The sequence below is a fragment of the Molossus molossus genome, unplaced genomic scaffold (assembly GCF_014108415.1).
Source record: "Molossus molossus isolate mMolMol1 unplaced genomic scaffold, mMolMol1.p scaffold_m16_p_7, whole genome shotgun sequence".
NCBI classification, from domain to species: Eukaryota; Metazoa; Chordata; class Mammalia; order Chiroptera; family Molossidae; genus Molossus; species Molossus molossus.
The window spans coordinates 105,715,718-105,737,151 of NW_023425401.1; the positions used below are offsets into that span (position 1 = coordinate 105,715,718).

At 40.5% G+C, this 21,434-nt stretch overlaps 1 protein-coding gene across 1 annotated transcript in view; it reads left to right on the top strand.

Annotated features, from left to right (window-relative positions):
* Positions 1-452: 452 nt before the first annotated feature.
* Positions 453-21,434, top strand: part of CNTNAP2 (contactin associated protein 2) — a 1,693,809-nt gene continuing 1,672,827 nt past the window's right edge. Inside the window, exon 1 of the mRNA XM_036246733.1 lies at positions 453-549. Coding sequence (XP_036102626.1) covers positions 453-549 — 97 coding nt within the window. The remainder of the gene's footprint in view (positions 550-21,434) is intronic.

Consider the following 21,434-nt stretch of genomic DNA (forward strand, 5'->3'; position numbering starts at 1 on the left):
AAGTGACCGAGCTGCCAGGCGCTGCCACGGAGCCCGCTGCCCGCGGCCAGGGGCGCGGGCTCGCAGTGCGCTCGCAGCAGCCCCCGTGCCGCGCGCACCCTTTCTTCAGCCTCCGGAGCTCTCCGGGCTTGCCCCCGTCCTCGGGTCACCCCCCGGAGCAGAGGGCGGGGTAGGCGGCCCCCCTCGCCCCCCTTCTTTCCCGGGGTGAATTCCCTGCCCCTGGCATTTCCCGGGCGCGCCGCGCAGAGGCCAGCCCGCGCGCAGGGGCAGGGACGCGGCGCCCGCTGCTCGGAGCCCGGCGGGACTGGGGCCGGCGCGCGGAGGGGCCGACAGCGGCGCAGGGCCGGGCGGGCGCTGGGGCTGAGCACAGCCCGCCGCCCCGAGAGCCCCCGAAGAGGCGGACGGCGCCCTCCGCAGCGAGCCCGGGAGCACCGCGAGCCGGGAGGCGAAGGATGCCGGCGGCGCGGCGAGCCGGCTGCGGGGCAGCGCTGTGGCTCTGGCTCGGCAGCAGCGTCCTCTGCAGAGCCTGGACGGCCCCCTCCGCGTCCCGTAAGTACCCGCCCCGGGCTCGCCGTGCCGCATTGGGTGCCCCCCCGGCGGCCCGTGCCGAGGTGCGGCGCTCGCCCCGCGTTGTGTGCGTGTCCCCGCCGCCACGCACTCGCGGCCACCGCAGCGGGCCAAGTCCGGACCCGCGCTCCTGGCCGCGGGGCAGGGGGTTTGGACGCTCGTGATGTTTCTGGAAAGTTGTGCCCGGTCGTGGAGATGGCTTGGCGGCTGCTTGGCCAGCGCGATTCGTGTGGGGGGCGGCTTCTGGGGAGTTAGCCCTCCGCTTCGGGGGGTGTGTGTGCAGGGGAAGTTGAGAGCATTTTGCTTAGGGAGGTAGGTAGGTGGGTCAGTGACCGAAAAGTGACGACTGTGGCAGAAATAAGTTTCTTATTTTTATTTATGGTTTCAACTTAAATGAGCATGATATTTGGGGGATAAAAGAGGCGTATAATATAAGCAGTTTGAGCGCCTGTGGATTTGTCTTTAAACCCCCCACTCACCCCAACAAGTTAATGCCCTTTTAGTACTTGCTTATTAAAATGGAGACAGTGGATCCAGTATTGTCGCTGAAATGGCTTATATCCCTTGGCCGTTTGAGCTAAAGCATCTCAGACTTGGGACAGTCCGTGCAAAACGTCAGTGATGTAGTGATGAACAGATTCCGAGTTCTCAGGAAGATGCTGCTGTTCCGCGTGTTTATCTTAAAAGAATGCTCCTGTTCCTATTAGGTTAGAAAGACATGGAAGATTTCGGCCCTCCCCCTGCCTTGCTTTGGAAGTGCGTAGTGTGCATCTAGGGAGAGGTTGCTGGATGGCTTCTTGGTTCAGAAAGGGTTAAACTCTACTAAGATCGCTCAGAGCAATCTTAGAGTCCTGTTCCTGAGCCCAGATTTGGTTCCAAGAACAAGTCAAGTGTTACACGCCAATCATGAAGATTTCAAAGTTTAAAAATACGTGTTGTCCATTTAGGAAAATAAAGTTTCGTGTGTTTCAGAATTCCTCCTATGGGAGGTAGTCCTGTCTGTGTTTATAAGATCTTGGGATGTATTCATCCATCCGTGTCTCTGTGTTAATATCAATGTTCTTCTTGCGGTGTGTGCCTGTGAGTAAGTATTGAAAAGCACAGTATAAGGCGTGGTAAAGAATCTACTACATAATTACATCATGTGATGATGAACCAGTCTTAGCTTTGAGCTGTTTTCCCAGACATAATATTTGCTTCGCATTCTTTGCACTTGAAGATAGGAAAGTCACTGAATGGCAAAGTTTGTCATGCACTTGAAAAACATTATAGAGTTTTTATTTTTATATTTTTTCACAAAACAGATTAAACCTAAAAAGTGATGTTATTCATATTCGATGTGCATTCTAATGGATTGAAACGGAATTTGTGATGATATAATGCTCGGCATTCATATTTCCATAGGTATTTAACGATCTCCTGAAGAAATTATTTTGATGAGATTTCAGTTTCTATTTCAAGGTCTGTGGATATAAAACTAACGGCCACTTTTGTGAGAAAATAAACTTGGTATCAACTAAGTTTATTATATACACTGAATGAAGGCACTCCGCTCCCGGGTTGTCCCTGGGTTTTGAATTTCATCTGAACACTGTAGTTATAATGGAGCGAGGTGAGACACTTGCCATCTCAGGCCTGGTGCACCTGCGGGCGTTGGGTTGATGTAGTTTAAGAATGGAAAAGGTATTTCAGAAATATATTCTTAGTTTTACCAACTTGGACATTGGAGATGAGGAAGAGCAGAGACTATTACTTTTAAGATAATTAATAGTTATGTTGATTGCTCAAATATATTTACTTAGCTCTTATATTCCATTGCTTAAGAATGTATAATGGCCTAATTGAGATGACTTTTTATGTCATTGGAATTTAAATTGTGTGACCAAAACCCCAAATTGCACCAAATCCTGGAAAAGAATTAAATAATAAGCATGACATAGACTTTAATGATCAGAATGAGTGTCCTGTAGCCAGTACTTTACTTTTACATTTTACACTTCATGAAAAGTTTTATTTATATTATATACAGCTCTGAAGAAGAATGAGAGTTATATTCTTAATACTAAAAACATTCAAAGGAGAAAAAGTGGTAACCACACGAATCTAAGATAATGAACAACTCAACCAGGAGAGGTCATCACAAGACAAAAAGTAGCATGAAAATCTGAGAGTCACATTTTTATTTGGTACACATTTTAAAATATGATGATGATGCTAAAGCTATCTGTTTCCAAATAACTTTTCAACATGCTGGACATTTTTCGAAGGTACAGTTATTTTTTTTTTCTATTTCAATGCCGTTTCAAATATATATTTGCTTTTGGCTTATTTATTTTTCTCTATTATTGAAATTTGTATAAAAGGGAATAACGGTTGGTACTATGTTTTTACAGTAAGTCTAAAATAACTTTAAATAAAGTCATCTCTAGGATTAAGTAGAGAGAGTGTCATTTCCTGACAGATAATGAAAATAAACACCTGCTGAACTGTTGGGATAACATAACCACCCTTCTTATAAATATGTATATGTAAAGGTTAAGTAGAATATTTTCTCTTACGGAGTTGCATCTACATGAATATATTTGAAAGATCCCAATAGTGCAGTTCTAAATGATGAGGGGTTTGAGGCAGCATTTGATGAATTCAGTTTATTCTCAAAGTATACAGAATTCTGGCTTAAATAGTGCTTTCAGGTGAAGGTCATTTTACATTATTTTGTATACCCATTAACATATAATTTCACTATTACACTTGCAAAATGTGTCTTTGATTGATCACATACTTTCTAACAAATATGTTTTTACATATACAGGCATATATATATAAACATGTATGTGTGTATGTGTATATATACATATATATCGTAATTTCCTTTAAATGCATGCTATGTAATATATAGAAACATAATATTATTTAATGAAGGATTATATTATATATTTATACAATGTAAATTATATATGTATATATATGTGTGTATATATGTGTGTGTGTATATATATATTTTAGCATGTCTTTCGAGGAGTCTAACTTGACTACAAGTTTATAGCTAGGTCTTTTCATGAGCTCTTATTAGAAGTAATGTAACAATGGTGTATTGGTTCATTTTCTCTGTCTTCAATTCATATACCATTCTACAGATGGTATCTTTCAAATAGTGGAATTAAGTATAAAATATACAATAACTATAAAAGCAAATACTATTGGTTTATATCAAGCTTCAACATAGTCTTGAAAAAATTAATTTATTTCACTTGAACTTAAATTGTGATAATTAAATAAAAATTGTCATAATAAAATGAATTTAAATCAAACAGGGCATTAGACCAGCAAAATTTATTGGTTGATAAGAGGTAGTATGTTATTTACTTAATGTAAACAAATAAGCAGAATATTGTTATTTACTTATCAGAGAGAAATATATAATCTTGATTTCATTATCAGCATAGATATTCAGGAAACAGGAATCTTTGTTTACTATTACAGTTTTACACGTTTAATAGTAAGCTGTGACAAAATTGGGGAAAAAAGGAATTCGCAATTCAATATAGGTTTTTATTAACCTTCATACCATTTTAAACAGACAACATATTCTCGTTAGATGACAAGTAACATCAAAGTTGTCTGATGCCCATCATATTTCAAAAATCACATTTCTAATTTATTTTTTCTGTTTTAATTGGTAGGATGTTTGAACTTCTCTAACTTATCTGAGGTTTTAAATCACTTGTTTTAATTAGTAGATTCTTCCAGAGAAAATCTTAACAAGTCTTTAAGGGTGAACCAGTAAGTCTTCATTTCTGCTGTGTTGTTTTTTATGATTGAAACATAAAAGGAGTTTGCAGCAGTTCCCCCTCATCTTGCTCCTCTTTTTAAGAGTAGATATTAATTTGGTGTAAATGCTCTGCAGGGTAGGGAGAGATTACAGGCTCAGAAATTCTTAGTTCTTCTAGTGTGTGATTTTCTTTAGAATATTGAACATATGGAGAACCAACTTCTTCATGTTGTCTCTGCAGTGATGTTAACAGGTTGAAGAAATAAAACACGTAATTTCAAAAATGTCCCATATGTAATTGATTAGAGAAGTACTTTATCATTTATTGCTACTCGCGAAGTTCAACGACGGAATACGTAACAATTTCAACATCCACACTGCAACGTCATGGAACTAAAACGAACGCTATACTTGTATTTACATTGATAGAGCTAGCTGACATCGAATGTTATCAGTGCTTCTAGAGAAATATATTTTAAGATCAGTAGCTATTAGAAACACAAGGTATATTCCTATGTTTGGAAGAAATATATGGGATTAATTTTGCCATTTTAATGAGTAAGAATAGTGGTGGGATGATCTTTATATAACCTTTAATTTTTCAAGTGAGAAACTTAGAAGAGGATACTTCTCAGCAGTGATCCCTGAATACAATGGGTCTTCCTGTCTCCTGGGATCTGTGGATCCTGTGAGTTATTGTTTTGACCAACTAAAGATGTTGGGATATGGAGATACCACTTCTTTTCCATCCTGTTTCCTTTTATGAGGAGGAAACTCCATCTGAATCTCTCTCAGCCTCTATCTCTGCAATTCCTTCCCATGCTAGGTGGAATGACTTACCTGTTAGGTGACTTTGGGTTAAGTGCCTGGCATAAGGAGCCCCTCCGCCTTCCTACCTGGCTGCCTGCAGAAGGTAGATTCTGCTGAAAGATATGCAGGAGTAGGCTATACCTCCTAAAGAAGTTATCTGATGGTATAAGGAACCTTTGGTTCTTACTATGGGTGGGAAGTCTATTTAATTTCAGAATTAAAGTTACTGCATCCAATTGTTGTTATATATTTAAGCCATGTCCCCTGTGTTAGTATTTATTACGTATGGGGTCATGTTTGCCTTCCATCTGTGAATTCTTTTCTAATCTAGAACTCAGGCAGAGAGGACAGGGCTAGTTATTGTACCCTATCAAACCCAGAGAGAATAAAATTGCCAGTCATGAGCTTACTTAGAACTGAATTCCATGAGCATGAGAGAATTTTTGCATGTTTTAAAACCCAGCAACAAAATAAAAGTTGTTTTTTCCCCTCTATTTATGACTTGTAAACCCTCCTATTCATTCATTCATTCATTCATTCATTCATTCATATTTCTGCATGGTCCTAGTAGTGATAGGATTTGATGAAGAGGAACATGAGAACACAATGCTTTATCTCTGGTCAATAACATTACCCATTTAAATACATCTCAGTTCCAGTCTTGAAAGGCTAACACATTCAGTTCCATCGTATCCATTTAAGTAGCGCATGCATTTGCCATGCCTTGAGCTGGAAGTCACTTCATGTTCTTGCTCCTTCTGCACAATGCACAAGAGTTAGCTCTTTTGAGTCATAATTCTTTTTTTGAAAAGTGAGTCATGCGCACTTTGCAAGCAACGTTGTTAATTTCCTCAACTGTAAATTTTGCAAACGAGCTTGTTAAACTCTTACTTAGTTCATTTTAGGGGTAGACGATTCATAACAACAGCTTGAAGTAACTGATTTTTTTTTATAGCACTCCAGATTTTTAAACATCCCCTGATAGTAGGAAATCTGAAATAAAGATGTATGAGTTGCCTCTGAGTTTGCTTGCTGCAGATGTATTCTGGGTACACTCTACCAAATGTAGGAGCGCTCCTGAGAGCCACGTTTTCCTTGTGACTCAAGTGTGTGAGAAATACCTGCACAAACATACATCGTGATGCATTCTTGAATGTTTTCATGTTTAGGGAGGAGGGAAAATTAGTCCCGAGAATACTTTTACCAGGAAGAAAAATCCCCATGCATCCATAAGGATCTGCTTCCCTTTCTGATGCATCTTCCTGCTCTGTGTTGCACGGGGCTGGTGTCTTAGCTGCCTGCGCATGTGGATCGGACGAATTGGCCACGAAGTTGTGACCTCCACGCTCTTAGGTTCGCCAAGTCTGTGACGTGTGGTACAGAGACATCCGAATCGAGTTATGGGAAGTTGAATCAAAATCAGCAAGGATTGCTTACCCCTATGCATTAGGCAGCATGCTGGGAAAAGTATGTGCAAAGGAAAAATTCACGTTGACTCTTAATTTTCTACAACTATTATGATGCCATCGTGTTATTGATTATAGCATTGCTACAAGGGAATACATGGAAAAAGCAAATACATACACTCGGAATTAGTAAAATGGCTTATTAGGCAAGAAGGTGCCATGATTTGCCAAAGAAAATATTCTGTTTATTTCTAAGAATTGTCACTTAAAAGGTACTTATTGATGATTTTGTCATACAGACTCAGATGGTTATTTTGAACTCAGACGAAACATGTTTGTTAAATGTTCTCACTCAGTCACTCATTATATTGGACAGTCACCTCATAATGGGAGTCAAATTACTAAGTAGACTTATATGGAAACATTCACCGTTATATACTCTCTATACCTTTTTCAGATATTGGGAAAAAATGTGTGAACAGAGGAACTACATAAAAAATGTCAGCCTAAGTTTTGTTATGTGGCAAAATTTTAGCAGTTTCCAGGTATCATTTATTTAAAGTTTGCTAACTGCACATTAACAATGGTCTATGCTGCATTCAATTATTTAATTGCTAATAAATTTTAATTCAAAATGTATAGATTGACATAGTGTATTTGAAACATTTTTTTGGTTCAACCAAACAAATATACCTGGAAAGTCATATATGAGTGTCAATTTTTAGATGATCAAATGATGTTAATCGGTTAATGTTTTTCATGCCCACCAGTCTGAAATTATGGGATCTGGCTATTTTTCTTCCTCCGTATGTACTCATGGCCATCAGTTTGATGTCACCATCAAAGCAAATGTTACTAATCTATCCTGACTTTTTATCCCCCCCCCCCCCCCCGATGCATCTGAATCTGGTCACAGAATCAAAAACCTCTCATACAACCCCAGTAATCACATCAGACTTGCCTTATCAAATCAAAGTTTATTTTTTTTTCTGTATTATACCACAACACCATCACCGGAAAATTTTCAGCTGACTGTTGGTTAGTGATAAAATGCCCTCATTGTTATTTAAATCACTTCGTTAATGTTAGCTGTTCTCACGTGGAAAGAATATTGAAAAGAATGGATATGCTTTTTCTTTAATAGATGTTTCCTAATTGAATTCCTCCGATGATTTGTAATGACTTACATTTTCAGGGGCGAACAATAAATGTTTTTTTTCCCCGTAACCATGCAGCAATAGACATTATTATACTTTTAAATGTTTTTTGCTAATTGATGTGAATAGCTAATATTGGTTGAGTGTTGACTCCAGGCCAGGCACTACCCTTTGGATGTATGAACTCATTTCTTCCTTACAATGGTGCCCAGTTTGCTGATGAGAAAACTCAGGCGGAGGAGCTAAGTAGCTTTTGCCCAGGTTCCGAGTAGGCTCTTTCTCTGTGGCCTGCGTTCTGAACCATGGCTGAGTATGAAGCAGTATGTCTTTGCATTTCCGCTTCTCTAACACTGAGCTTCAACTTGCTTCTGGCAACACTTTAAGAGTCAATGAATTCTGCCCGGCCTGTGTAGCTCAGTGGTTGAGCATTGACCCAGGCACCAAGAGGTTGCTGGTTTGATTCCCAGGCAGGACACATGTCCAGGTTGTGGGCCCGATCCCTGGTGGGGGGCGTGCAGGAGGCAGCCTCTCGATATTCTCTCTCATCCATGTTTCTAGCTCTCTCTCCCTCTCCCTTTCTCTCTCTCTCAAATCAATAAAGAAAAAATATATTAAAAAAAGGTAATTAATTCTTGTCTAGAGTTACAAGAAAAAAAGCCATTATAATGTTTCTTATTTGTTTACTTGTGTTTAAATCTAATTGTTATGTATTCTGACAACTTGAAACTTGTATTTGCAAACAGGAAAAAATAGATTTGACATAAATAGAGAAACACAACTTATTTTGATGGGAATGATATCCTATAATAATACACACGATGCCATTTATGTTCGCTCTTTTCATCATAAAATGATTTTACAATGTAATTCTATCATTTGAGCACATTAGCATACATTAAACAGTCATGTGGTGGAAACATTTAAAGCTATGTAAAATATTAAATGCTAAAATATTAAAATGCTTTGTCAGATAACAACTACAAGCTATTTTAAACTGGTCCTCAGGACCGTTCAGTCTGTATTCAAGACTGTAAAACAATTACCATCACTAGAGTTAGAAGATGGTGATACCTGTGTAATCTATAACCACTGTTTCGAGTATCAATTTTATATAATGTCTAAACCACGAAGCTTTTCTTTTCTTTCTTTCTTTCTTTTTTTTTTTTGTTAATCTTCACCTGAGGATATTTTTTCTGTTGAGATAGACACATCTATTGGTTGCCTCCTGCATGCACCCTGATGGGGATGAGGGATTCATCCTGCAAGCCAGGCACCTGTCCTTGACAGGGAATCTAACCGGAGACCCTTAAGTCTGCAGGCCAATGCTCTAACCGCTGAGCAATCGGCCAAGGCACCGTTAAGAGTTTCTTGGAAGTCTCGTTGAGGAAAACCTACTTTAATGGCAATGGGAAATATCTGTCTCAAAAATACCTGTCAGTTCTAATGCTGGAATATTTCTTGTATCTGTTTCCTGCCCTCCCCCCCCCCCCCATCATTCCAGCTCTAGTTGCGATTTTCGACTTTCAGCACTTTCCTCCAGGTATTGTTTTAGTGGCTTCATAGAACGGCCCCCTGCTTCCAATCCCCTCCTCTGGTTCCACATCAACATCTGTGCCGGAAACACTTCCCAAAGCACAGGTCTTGTCACAGTGCTCCCAGTCTTGGGGACCTGCCTGTCCCTTCCATGGCATTGCTCCCTAACCCAACATGTGCACCCCCATGTAACCCCCCTCCCGAAGTCCTCGCCGGTCCTCCAGGGCCACCTGCTGTTTCCTGCCAGGTCTTTCTTGTGCGTCCTTACCCTCTGTTCTCTCCTGGAATGTCTTTTCCTATTCTGTCTATGCAAGTGCAGGAAAACCTCATCTGTGGTTCAAGCCTCACACGCTGGAGCAGGTAGGAGGCGCCATCCCCTCTCTGTGGCGACTGGGCGTAATCACCCGCAGAATGATAGGAGGATGCTGAGCGATGCCTTGGCTCTGAATGTATACGGGATAGAGTAATGGCAGGTCATGCAGGTGACTCTCAGCTATCTGAGAATGAGAAATTATGCCAGCTCGTTGCCAATAGAGAAGGCAGGTAATAGATAAAACACCGATACTTTTTTGTCAAAGTTTATACATGGCCATTGATCTATCATTTCAAGGGGAATAATGAAACCAAACGGTGGAAGTTCTTAAACTTCTCCAACCCTTTTGCTACAGAGCTGTTATTTTGCAGCATTTTCTGTACTTCCCTTAAGCGCTAGGGTTGGTCAGATTCCTTGTAAGCTGAGCATGACTGCTTTTTCCAGGGCATGTGCCTAACAGATACTTTTCTTTTCTTTGTTGATTGACTTTTAGAAACAGAGGAAGGGAGAGGGAGAGAGAGATAGAAACATCAATGAGAGAATATCGATGGGCCGCCTCCTGCATGTCCCCCACTGGGGATCTGGCCCACAACCTGGGCATGTGCCCTGACCGGGAATTGAACCTGCGACCTCTTGGTGCGTGGGTCGATGCTCAGTCACTTAGCCACACCAGCCAGGCCCTAACAGTTACTTTAAATAAAGTGCTCATGTATAGAAAGTCATGTCCCTGGTAGACGTAGTTGTAGAGACACTTGCTAATTATATATATTGAGTGTATTATAATCTAGCATGCTAATCGATAGTGTCAAAATTGGCAAGATATGTCAGTGGATTTTATTTTTAATATAACAAAAATATCCTTTGTAAATACAAAAGTTAGTTACATATTCTATTTGCGTAAAATTTAAAAGGACTCTCTCCATCTCTACATTTGAAGACTTTGTACATTCTGTGCCTCAACTTTAAAATATCCTCCATCCTGTAAAATCTTTACCCTTTTAAAGCCGGCCCGTGCAGAAGAGACTGTAAATGTTACATCCATTACGTGGATTCCCCTGACTCTGCCTCCTCATGGCCCAGGTACACCCTTTTATTTCTGTCTGCACAAGCAAAGCTACACGCTGCTCTCAGAGTGCTAGATGCAAGGGTGTGGTTGTGTCAAAGGAGCTAGACTTCAGTAATCATCTCCGATCTTCCTAGGCACCGTGCTACTTGCATTGAATGAATTACGTACAATTAGTGGATTAACTGTCCGCTGGAATACTCAAAGCATAAAGATGCTCAAAAAATTTAAAGCTCACCAGTTTCATTTTTATACAGTTCTTGCTTTTATGAGGTCCTCCCTTATGTTGACACAAAATCCACACCCTAGTAAACTCTGGCCATTGACGGGAGTGGGGCTTTTAATATAATAAAATCTTACTATTTTCCCGATAACTACTGCCCTAAAATATTTGGGGATATATATGATAAAATCTTATTAAATATGATCTTAATATTCAGTCACTATTTTATAGATAATTAATATCTCAAAGATGAATATGTCCATTAAGAGAAAAGACTGTGATTTATACTTAGTTGTAATCTTCCAATTAGCTGTAAGATTTATAGGTACTTAAGTGGTATTAAATAAATACAATTGGATTGAAATGAGTAAGTTCTGTATATCAATTGTGAAAATTGTGAGGTTTACACAAGTCCAGATTACTTTAGTTTTATTTTTCTAGTTAAAAGCATTGTATTTAGAAGTAATATAATTTTAAAATAATATTAGTTACAATATTAGTTACAATAATGTTCTGTAACTAGTAGCCCTCATGTTATAAAAGTACTGCCTTAAAATGGGCATGTCTGTATGAATTGACAAACAAGAATGAAACATACACATATTTCAAAAGATTGTCATTCAAAAGTAGTAGGGTATTCAAGTTATCTTGAAGGGTGGTTTATACCTGTTGCTTAATGTGAAAGGCAACATATTGAATTTCAGTGTATCATTTGTTCTTTGCGAAAGTATACTAGGAAAACATCACTGTAATATCAGTAGTCTTCATTCATGTCATGACAACATGATTACATCATTATGGACCACAATGATCTGAGGCATTTTAGATTTACAAGGAATATATAATCGCCCAACATATAAAATTGTGAACTTAAAAATATGTTGTTACTGTACCTGTTTAGGCTGTAGGTGGTAAAATTAGAATACCCTATTCCTGTTCAAAATGAGATTTCAGTCTTGTAAATAAAAGTGACATTCATCTATCAAACCAGCATTATAGAGCTCTTTGTAAGAGGCTTTGAGATCTGTTGTTCGTTCATTGCTATGTCTATAATTATAGTACTAAGAGCATCTCATACTGAGCTTGTTTCTACACACTGGACTTTCGGATGGCGTTGTACACATGGGAAGACAGACCGTGTTAGCACTGGAAGGGCTGACTTCCGGGGGTTGTCCCGAGAAGACAGTTGCCTAAGAAACAGGTGAGGACAGGCAACTCTGAAACATGGGTTCCAGATCAGCTTGACTGGGAGAAATGCCTGCCCGAGGCCTGGAGCTAAAATGATTTCTCATCATTTTATTTACTATACTCTTTATACACTTCCTCTTCACACACAGAGTTTGTAAGATTTTAGCGAAAAGAGCTGCCATTTAATAATATGCTTCTGTAAGGCAAGCGTCCTGCGTATCATTTCTAGACTCTTATTTCAAAATTATCCTTTTTAAAAATAGGTTTTTATTGATTTCTTTTAGAGCGAGAGGAAAGGAGAGAGAGACAGAAACATCGATTGATTGCCTCCTGCACACTCCCCACTGGGGATCAAGCCCACAACCCAGGCATGTGCCCTGACCAGGAATCAAATGGGGACCTCTCAGTCCATGGGCCAATGCTTAATCCACTGAGCCACATTGGCTGGGCTCAGAATTATCTTAACTTTTTTGAAGTATTTGATCTAAGCAAGTTAGCCTACCTCTCCCTTTTATTTATTAGGCATGATACAATTTAAATTGAAAATTATTAGATCATCTTAGTCCATCCAAAGGCAATTTCATCAGTGGGTGATGAAGGAAATCCTCTCCATTAAGACTTTTTAACTAGAATTTAGAGGATAAAAAGGAAATAGCCAAGAAAAGAGAAGGGATGGATGGTCTAAGCAGAAGATGACAATCATGCAATTCTGACATTGGCCAAGTTTGGCCCTCACTCTAATGAGGTATTAAGTGCCTTTGGATAAGTCTCCTATAAAGTATGCGATGAAAAGAAAGTTTCAAAGGAGTACATGAGCCTGGCCAGTGTGGCTCTGTGGTTGAGTGTTGACCCATGCATCAGGAGGCTGTGGGTTCAATTCCCCATCAGGGCACATGCCCAGGTTGGGGACCATGCAGGAGGCGGCCATTCGATGTTCTCTCTCGTCAATGTTTCTATCTCTCTCTCCCTCTCCCTTCCTCTCTCTCTAAAATCAACAAAAATAAATAAATAAATAAAACAATCTGCGCAATCTTTTGAAAAATGATCTTGTATAGTGACGATTAGTATAGTCTTTTTTGTCAAAAAGACTGGGTTGGATCGTTGACTCTGTGCTTCAGGGTTTAAACTTTTAAGCCTCAGCATTCTAATACATGGAATGAAGTAATAACAGCCTGTACATCAAACGATATGAGAATTCAATACAGAATGTGCATGATTGGCACACGATGGTACATTTTAGTATTTTCGTTACTTTTAATATAAACATTGCAAACTCATTTGCACCTGCCCTGGACATCTATTTCATCATGTAGTTGGGAAGCTAAGACTTACATTTGGAACAATTAGTAAAGATAAGACCAGTCTATTACCTAATTTCTACACAGTGCCACATATAAGTGGTCAAAAAGTAAGATAACAATATAGTTGAAATATATTGAGAAGGACTTCATTGAAGGAAGTAGTGCAAAGATAATCTATATCAATTGAAATCGTAACTTACTTATATGTAGCGATGTATATGATAGTGCCATACTCTACACAGGTGTTCATACTCAAGAGTTACTCATTGAAAAAAGCACACTCATGTTAAAAAGTGTGGTAGACATTAAAAACAAACCATTGATATGGAACCTGTTGTAATAAGAACAAAAGGTACATTTCCTAATAGTCCTCGGACTTGCTAGCGTTTTATAAATGTGTACCCTTTTAGTAAAACTCAGCCACTGTCCATCCCAAAGTGTGCAGCGAGCCAACGCATTGAAATCGTCGTAAATTGAAGGAAAAGTGACGGAATGCATTTAGTGGAAGCCCATTTTGTAATGCAGTAGGTATTCAGATACCTTACTCACAAGTGTTTCTGAAAACACAGCATGGGCAGACAAGAGGGCGGGGGGGCATGAGGAACATATCCAAACGCATCAACATGTTCCTCTAACTTGTCAGCCATGGGTGCAGATGGTATGAAGTAGCTTTCCTGAAACATGATGGGAAGTATACACACAGATTGGACAATTTTTTTCAGTTTGAATTTGCCTGTCTAAATAACTGGGAAACTGGGAAATCAAACAGTGGATGTTATTTGAAGTCCCCGGAATTTGGGGAGGTTCAGCTGAAATTGTTTATAGACACGTATGCATTATTAATGGAAACATTTGAATGCCTATTAAAAATAGATCACTGTGGTAAGCTCTGGGGATTATAAAATCTTTAGAGACAGGGTCTCTGTTCTGAAGGGTTTTATAATCTCTAGGAAGTAGAAAACTTTTATAATTAAAAATTTAAAACAAGCAACTACCTCTAATAAAAGCTATGCGATTTTGTTGCCAAGGTCCTGGCAAGATTAGCAATGACCTTTTGCTACATAGATAATGAAGGTAGGAATTGGAAATGACAGGATCGTAAACATGATGGAGAAAGTTGGACTCTGGGGATTGTATTTGGAGACACATGAAGACCCTCTCGACAGTCCACAGTGACTTCTTGGCACCCCAGTTCCTGGGCTCAGTGAAGCTCTTGGGCCAGTGTGCCTGGCCTTAAACAGGCCCTGCCTGGCAGCCAGCGTGAGTCAGTCCAGGTGACGTGATTTATCAGTTTCTGTCTGTCATTGGCACAGTCTATGTCTTAGATCTTTGTACTCACAATTTCTAGATCCTTGCCACAAAGACCTCCGGACTTAGGATCCAGTCAACCCACTTGGAAAACGTTTGTTTCCTCCCCTCCTTGATTTTTGAATCTTCTTTTTAGCATCCAGAACTTAAACTTTTGCTTATGGAAGAAGAATGACAGAGGACAGAGGAAAGAAGTCAACACTCTGTTTGTGCCTGTGGGAAACTGACCCCTGAGTCTGCCTTGATCGAGTGTTCTTACTATTCCTTGTCGTCCTCTTCCCACCAAGCGTGAGGATAGAGAGGTCGAAGGAGCCGGTGAAACCGCTGGGGAAGCAGACCACTGCTCTCGATCTCTGCAAACAAGGAAAATTAGTAGTGAGAGAGAATACCCGGGACTGGTTTATACCAAATGATTTGTTGCTCTTTCTTAGCAGACCCTGGACTATTCGGCATAGACAGATTAAATGCTGCTTTCCCTTTGAAAATTTGATGCATTATTTATTACATTAATGCAAAACACATTTAAATCCAAAAGAAACTAAGAACAGTTGAACAATAGGAATGCCAAATATTCTTCAATAAAGCCATTTTTTTTAACTGTTCAGGAAGGGCCGGGAATGTTCGTTGAACTGATGTATATATGTGATTTCTAGAAATGTATCTAATTTTGAAAAATATATTTTATCTATTTTTTTTTTTTGAGAGAGAGAGGAAGGAAACGAGAGATAGAAACATTGATGTGATAGAGACACATAGATCGGCTGCCTCCTGCACACCCCCTACTGGGGATTGAGCCCACAACCTGGGCATGTGCCCTGATCAGGAATCAAACTGGTGACCTCTTGGTCCATGAGTCGATGCTCATCTCTGAGCCACACCAGATGGGCTAATTATAACATATTTTTATATAACAATATGATATTGATATTATAACTCAGAGTTGCAGAATATTAGTAGTTGTTTTTAAATGTGACTAATGGCCTCATACTCTTAGGTATTTACCTTTGGCATTACTGGGCACTATAGTTTAACCTTTTTCGTAATTTACTATGATTTCAATGTGTTGGCTTGCTCCACACCTTGGGATGGATAGTGGCTGAGTTTTACTGAAAATGTACACATTTATAAAACGCTAGCAAGTCCGAGGACTATTAGAAAATGTACCTTGTGTTCTTATTACAAGAGGTTTCCTATCAGTGGTTTGTTTTTAAGGAATATAGCGTCATAATAAGATTATTTCAGAATTTAAATAGTAGACCACTTCAAATAAAGAGCAATATAAAGTTTGCTCTCAATTTTTTACATTTTTAGTACCTTTTCAGCTTAACCTAGCAACATTGACTATACATCCAGGCAAGCATCAAGTTGGACATTTAGGGTAAACCACGGTCTACAAATGGTAGTTGACGATGTATCTATAACAGACCCATGCAGTGTCCATATCTATGTCTCAGATTATAGTCTATATCTCAGGTTATAGTCTGTGTGAAAGTATGTTTTTAGTAGGTGATCGGGTTACTTGAAACACAGGTCAACAAGAGGTTATACGTGGATGTTAGTCGGGCACCGAGTACTAGTCGACTCCGGTCATCCCTGGAGCTGGCGTGGAGTGGCTGATGAAGAGCAATTGCGAATTCCATGGAGCAGCACTTCTCACCGGCTAGGGACTCCGATTCAGGAGGCCTGGGATGGGACACCCATGTGGCGTCTCAGATGGTGATGCTCCGAGTGGTCTGTGAACCACACGAGCAGCAAGATTTTGAACTTGGAGTCTTTCACGCAAGATACCGTAAGAAATTTCTTGCATCTTTTGAAATGAAGAAGCATGGTTTACAGAGAGATGCTTGAAAAGAAAAAGGAAATTGTATAATCCTATCACACTATGAAATAGTTTGGATATACATAGAAGGTACAGTCGTGTAGTTCGGGATATGATTTTGAGGAAAAACATGGAGAAAGATCTAGATACTGGGTTTCTTCTATGATAGAATCTCTCTTTTTTAGTTCACATTTATAATACTAGGGGATGGAACTAGATTATCTCTCAAGTTCATTATCGTTTTAAAAATCGATGCTTCTAGTCTCCTAGGCTTTTCAGTCTTAGAAAAGAATGGAGAAGCTTCTCTTCCGAACCAAGTCTTGCTTTTTATTTCTAACTGGAGCTTTGGGGCAGAGTCTCAAAGGTGTTAGTGAAGTTTAAACAGTATTAGGTATTTTAAATGCTTAAATTGTCCTACCCATTTCATGTGGTCGATTACTGTTACTTCTTAGTACTATTATACACAGTCGGGAAAATGAACCCTAGGAAGAAGTGATGTAAATTGCTCTAGGACATTCAGTTTTCGAAAGGTTTGCTAAATGACACTATTCTATGCCAGAATCAAAGAGTAGCTATCTAATTGATAAAATATTTCTATACTCGTGTATAGAAATATGCTTTCTAAGAAAAGCCAGTCATTGTTGTAGACTATCACAAGTACAAAGGAGGAGACAGTGCCCCATTGAACAATTTCTCTCCTCAAACTAGTAAAGTTCTGCCCCAATGTCAGTCACCAAATACTCTTGTCCTCATGTGGAAGTGTGCGTAGATGCCCTCTCTCTATTCTGACATGATAATGAAACCATTAAACTTACCGGTGTGCAAAAATCTCCAACTCGTATAGTACGATGTTATATTTTTAAAATATTCACTTGCTAACGTACATGTACTTGTTATTTTTATACAATATTCCTACGGATACATAGGAAACGTATTTGTACACATGAGCCAATGTATAGACCAAGGCTTTATGAGGTGAGTGGGATTGATCAGTGTGCTCTCTGCCCTTCTTAATGGCACCAGAGTGTGATTTTTACATTGTATACAAGCAGAAATGACTACCTAGGGAATGATAGATGGCTGCCAATACTCTCGTTATCCTTCTATAAACTACATGGCATTTACGCCAATAAGGTGATTTTTCAGTTTTAACAAGACATAAAGAGTCAGCCCTTGGTATAAAATGAACTCACAAGGGAACGGACAGCATTGCAGTGACTATATTTTATATCTGAAGGTATCCTACAGGGCTTTGACCACCAGGAAGTGACTGCAACGGGGACGCTGGAGAACAGGTGGGGTGGCCCCCTTGCTCCGAGTCTGGGCACTGCACCATTTAGGAGACATGAGCGTGGTTGTGGGGTGCCAAGGGTTGTGTTGAGGACGTTCGTGAGTCCACAGACACCCAGTGGGGTTGCTCGCTGGTTTCTGGGGTCTGCTGCGGTTGACGTCAGCAGGTGCAGCCTCCGGTGGGACGTTAATAGTGTCTACGTGTCCTAATTCTTTACATTCAGGGGCAGGTGGAGGCAGCTGAGAGCCTGGTGCTTGTTCATCCTCTGTGCCCGAGTTCCCAGCTGCTCTCCAGCAACGTGATTTCTGTTGGTGCACGTTGCTTTCCATGGGCGTGGTCTGCGTGCCGGGTCCAGGTAGCATGGTCAGTGTTAACGGTGCATTTGGATGAACCCCAGCCCCGGGAGCAGATGGAATAGTTTAGCACTGTGTTGTGTGATTTAAGGTAACGATGCTGTGATTGTGTAATTTAAGGTAAAAAATGGCCATTTCTCATGATGGGATTTAGACATGAATGCCACAGGCAAAATCAATTTTCAAACTTAGTAATTTGCTAACGGATGGGACCAAGGTTTCTTTTTTGACAGTAAGATGTAATTACAACTTAAATTAATTTTAAATAAACTTACCCTAGGAATCCTGAAATACCAATCTGAAAGAATATATGTGCCCCTATGTTCATAGCAGCACCATTTACAGTAGCTAAGATCTGGAAATAGCCCAAATGTCCATCAATAGATGAGTAAATAAAACAGCTGTGGTACATATACACAATGGAGTACTATGCAGCTGTAAGAAAAAAGGATCTCTTATCCTTTGAGACGACATAGAGGGACCCAGAGAGTATTATCTTAAGTGAAACTAGCCAATCAGAGAAAGACAAATATCACTTATTTGTGGAATATAATGAACAAAACAAACCAATGAACACAATAGACCCAGAGACATAGAAATAGGGTGCAGACTGACAAACCTCAGAAGAGGGGGTCGGGGGAGGGAAGAGATAAACCACAGAACTTATTTCGTATATGCATAAACAAGGTCATAGACAACAAAGCTGGGGATGGGGCGGGGGGGGTTGTTTAAGTGGAGGGTGTCAATGGGGGGAAAAGGAGAAACATCTGTAACAAAACATAAATTAATAAAAATAATTTTAAAAAAATTAAGTGAGGAAGACCACATTGCACCTACAAATATACTTCTTTAAAAGATTACTGAAAGTTATCCAGTTATCTCTGCATGAGCACCACATTTAACAATATTAATAGACTTTTTTCAAATTGTGTATATTTTTTTATTCTTTGCATATCATGAAGCAAATGCCCTATGCGTGGTGTAATGTAAGAAAAGCATTCTAAGAGAAAAAACATTCCCAGTTCTAAAACCATAAAACTCGAGCTATAAATTGACGACAAATGTCACATTGTCGCTTTAGCATTTTTTTCTTCTGGGAATTCTGCAAGAAAATAGGTGGGAAATGGTATTTTCCAACTTTCTTTACTTTGTGAAAAGGGCACTGTGTTTTGCTCATCGACTGTTGAAATGGTACGGAAGGCCTGAAGGGTACGGAATGGTTAGAAGCCCTCTGCAGACATATTAGGTAGATTCATGCTTTTATTTAAAAAAATACTTAACTACTCGACTGTGGCGTTGTTCTTTTGTTATTACTGAGAGCTGAATGGGCTACTGTGTAATTTTCATCCAAGTCATCTGTTAATGCTGCTATTAAATTTGTGAATAATGAAATAATGAAAATGGCCAAGAAATTAGCTGAGATATTGAACAGTACAGACAAGTAGCCTTCACAAGTAGGAATTTGGGTTACAAATATAACCTCTGATCACCCAGAGCTTGGAGTCCATTTACAGTTTGGCTAATAAACAGTGTGCCTTATAATGTGTCTAATGCTCAGCATCTCCAAGATACGTGTGTGCGCGCGCATGTGTGTGCATGCGTGTGTGGCATTAGAGTTTAGTAAACCCGTTGCTCACAAAGTTGAAATTTCTTTATAAATAAAACATTCCTCATCTGTGTGATGTAGTAACAAAAACACATTTGTAAATGACTTACGTACCCCGTACCACCTTCTTGATCCAAATAGGTATAAAATTATCCTGAGTACGTAAGGATATAGCTATAAAAATTTTTCACTATCACAATCCCAACAGGGCCGGGGACAAACTGCAGCCAAGGAACGTGCCCTTGGTGGGAACCGAACCCGGGACTCTCTGGTCCGCAGGCTGAGGCTTTAACCGCTGAGCCCAACCGGCCAGGGCTCCGTGTGTGTGTGTTAGAACATGCATCAAGCTTCCCTTGCAGCATATCTCTGCACACCTCAGTTTCTTCTGTGCTCATGATTAGTTTCCTTCAAAATTCCGCGGGGGGACATATGAGTGTCTCGTCCCGTTTTGTCAATACCCTGCTCCATCCAGTCCGCCAGTTGTTTTTAAAATGTGGACTTGTGTGAACGTAATAGATGTTGTATCTGCCTAGGGCCAGCGAAGGGAATCTGTTCATGACGCCTGTGGAATTGGAAGTGTTTTTAGTGTCCGTGAACATCAGCTTTCACATTTGCAAAACGACGCGCGTGGCAATCCCTCCCCGAGTGGACTGTGGAAGAAACCATGGCATACCTCGAAGTGCCCAGTGCGGGGATGGCACACAGAGATCTCAGACGTATCGTTTTCTTCTCATTATCGTCGTGCGCAGTGAATGTGTAGGTGATGAATGGTTTTAGGGAGGTGGCGTTCCTGCCAGGTCCAGCCTCAGGCCCAGCCCCGTGTGGGCCGTCTGCCCTGCTGCAGGTGTCCCGTGGAGTGTACCCCTTTCCACCTGTCCAGCGACCGCCCCCGAAGGTGTGGGCTGCTGGCTCTGTCTCAGATTATGCCTCGATTGATCAAATGTTTCCGATTGCTGTAGAAGGATGAATTTCAGAAATTCGGCGTGTAGCCACCCCGGTGCCACCCCGGCGCAGCAGGACCAGCAAGAAGGGAGACAGGACCCTGTGACGTCTGAGGGCGAGGTAGCGGTGTGTGTTCAGTCCCGTGTGGGTGGCAGGGACACTTTCTGTTCAGTGACTTAAGACACTGACACGATCTTTCTCCATCACGGGTGGAAAAGGGAAAATTATCAAGAAGGGGATTTAGCAAAGAAAAAATGACAAGAGTGTTAAATTCCTTGGCAAAATGCACCGGGTGTGCTTTTGACATATTTACACTTCTCTTTGCCTTCCATTTCTTGCCTTTGACTCCTTTGAAAACTTGTTTCTAAAAAGGTCTCCAGCCCTGGCCGGTTTGGCTCAGTGGTTAGAGCGTTGACCTGCGGTCTGGAGAGACCCGGGTTCGGTTCCCGCTAAGGGCCTGTACCTTGGTTGCGGTTTGTCCCCGGCCCTGGTTGGTCATGTGGGTGGCAGCCACTCGATGTGTCCCTTTCACATCGATGTTTCTCTCTCTTTCTCTTCCTCTCTCTCCCTCCCACTCTATCTGAACAAAAAATGGAAAAAAATATCCTCGGGTGAGGATCAATAAATAAATAAAAAGGTCTCCAGCGCCCTCCTCCAGCCGTGTAATTATCGATAACTAGTAGCACACCCACTGGCTTACCTCGTCATTCGGTACCATACATTTCTCGGTCCTGAAGTACCTAGCAGCTGTGGGGACCCGTTTCAGAACCACATCATTGAGA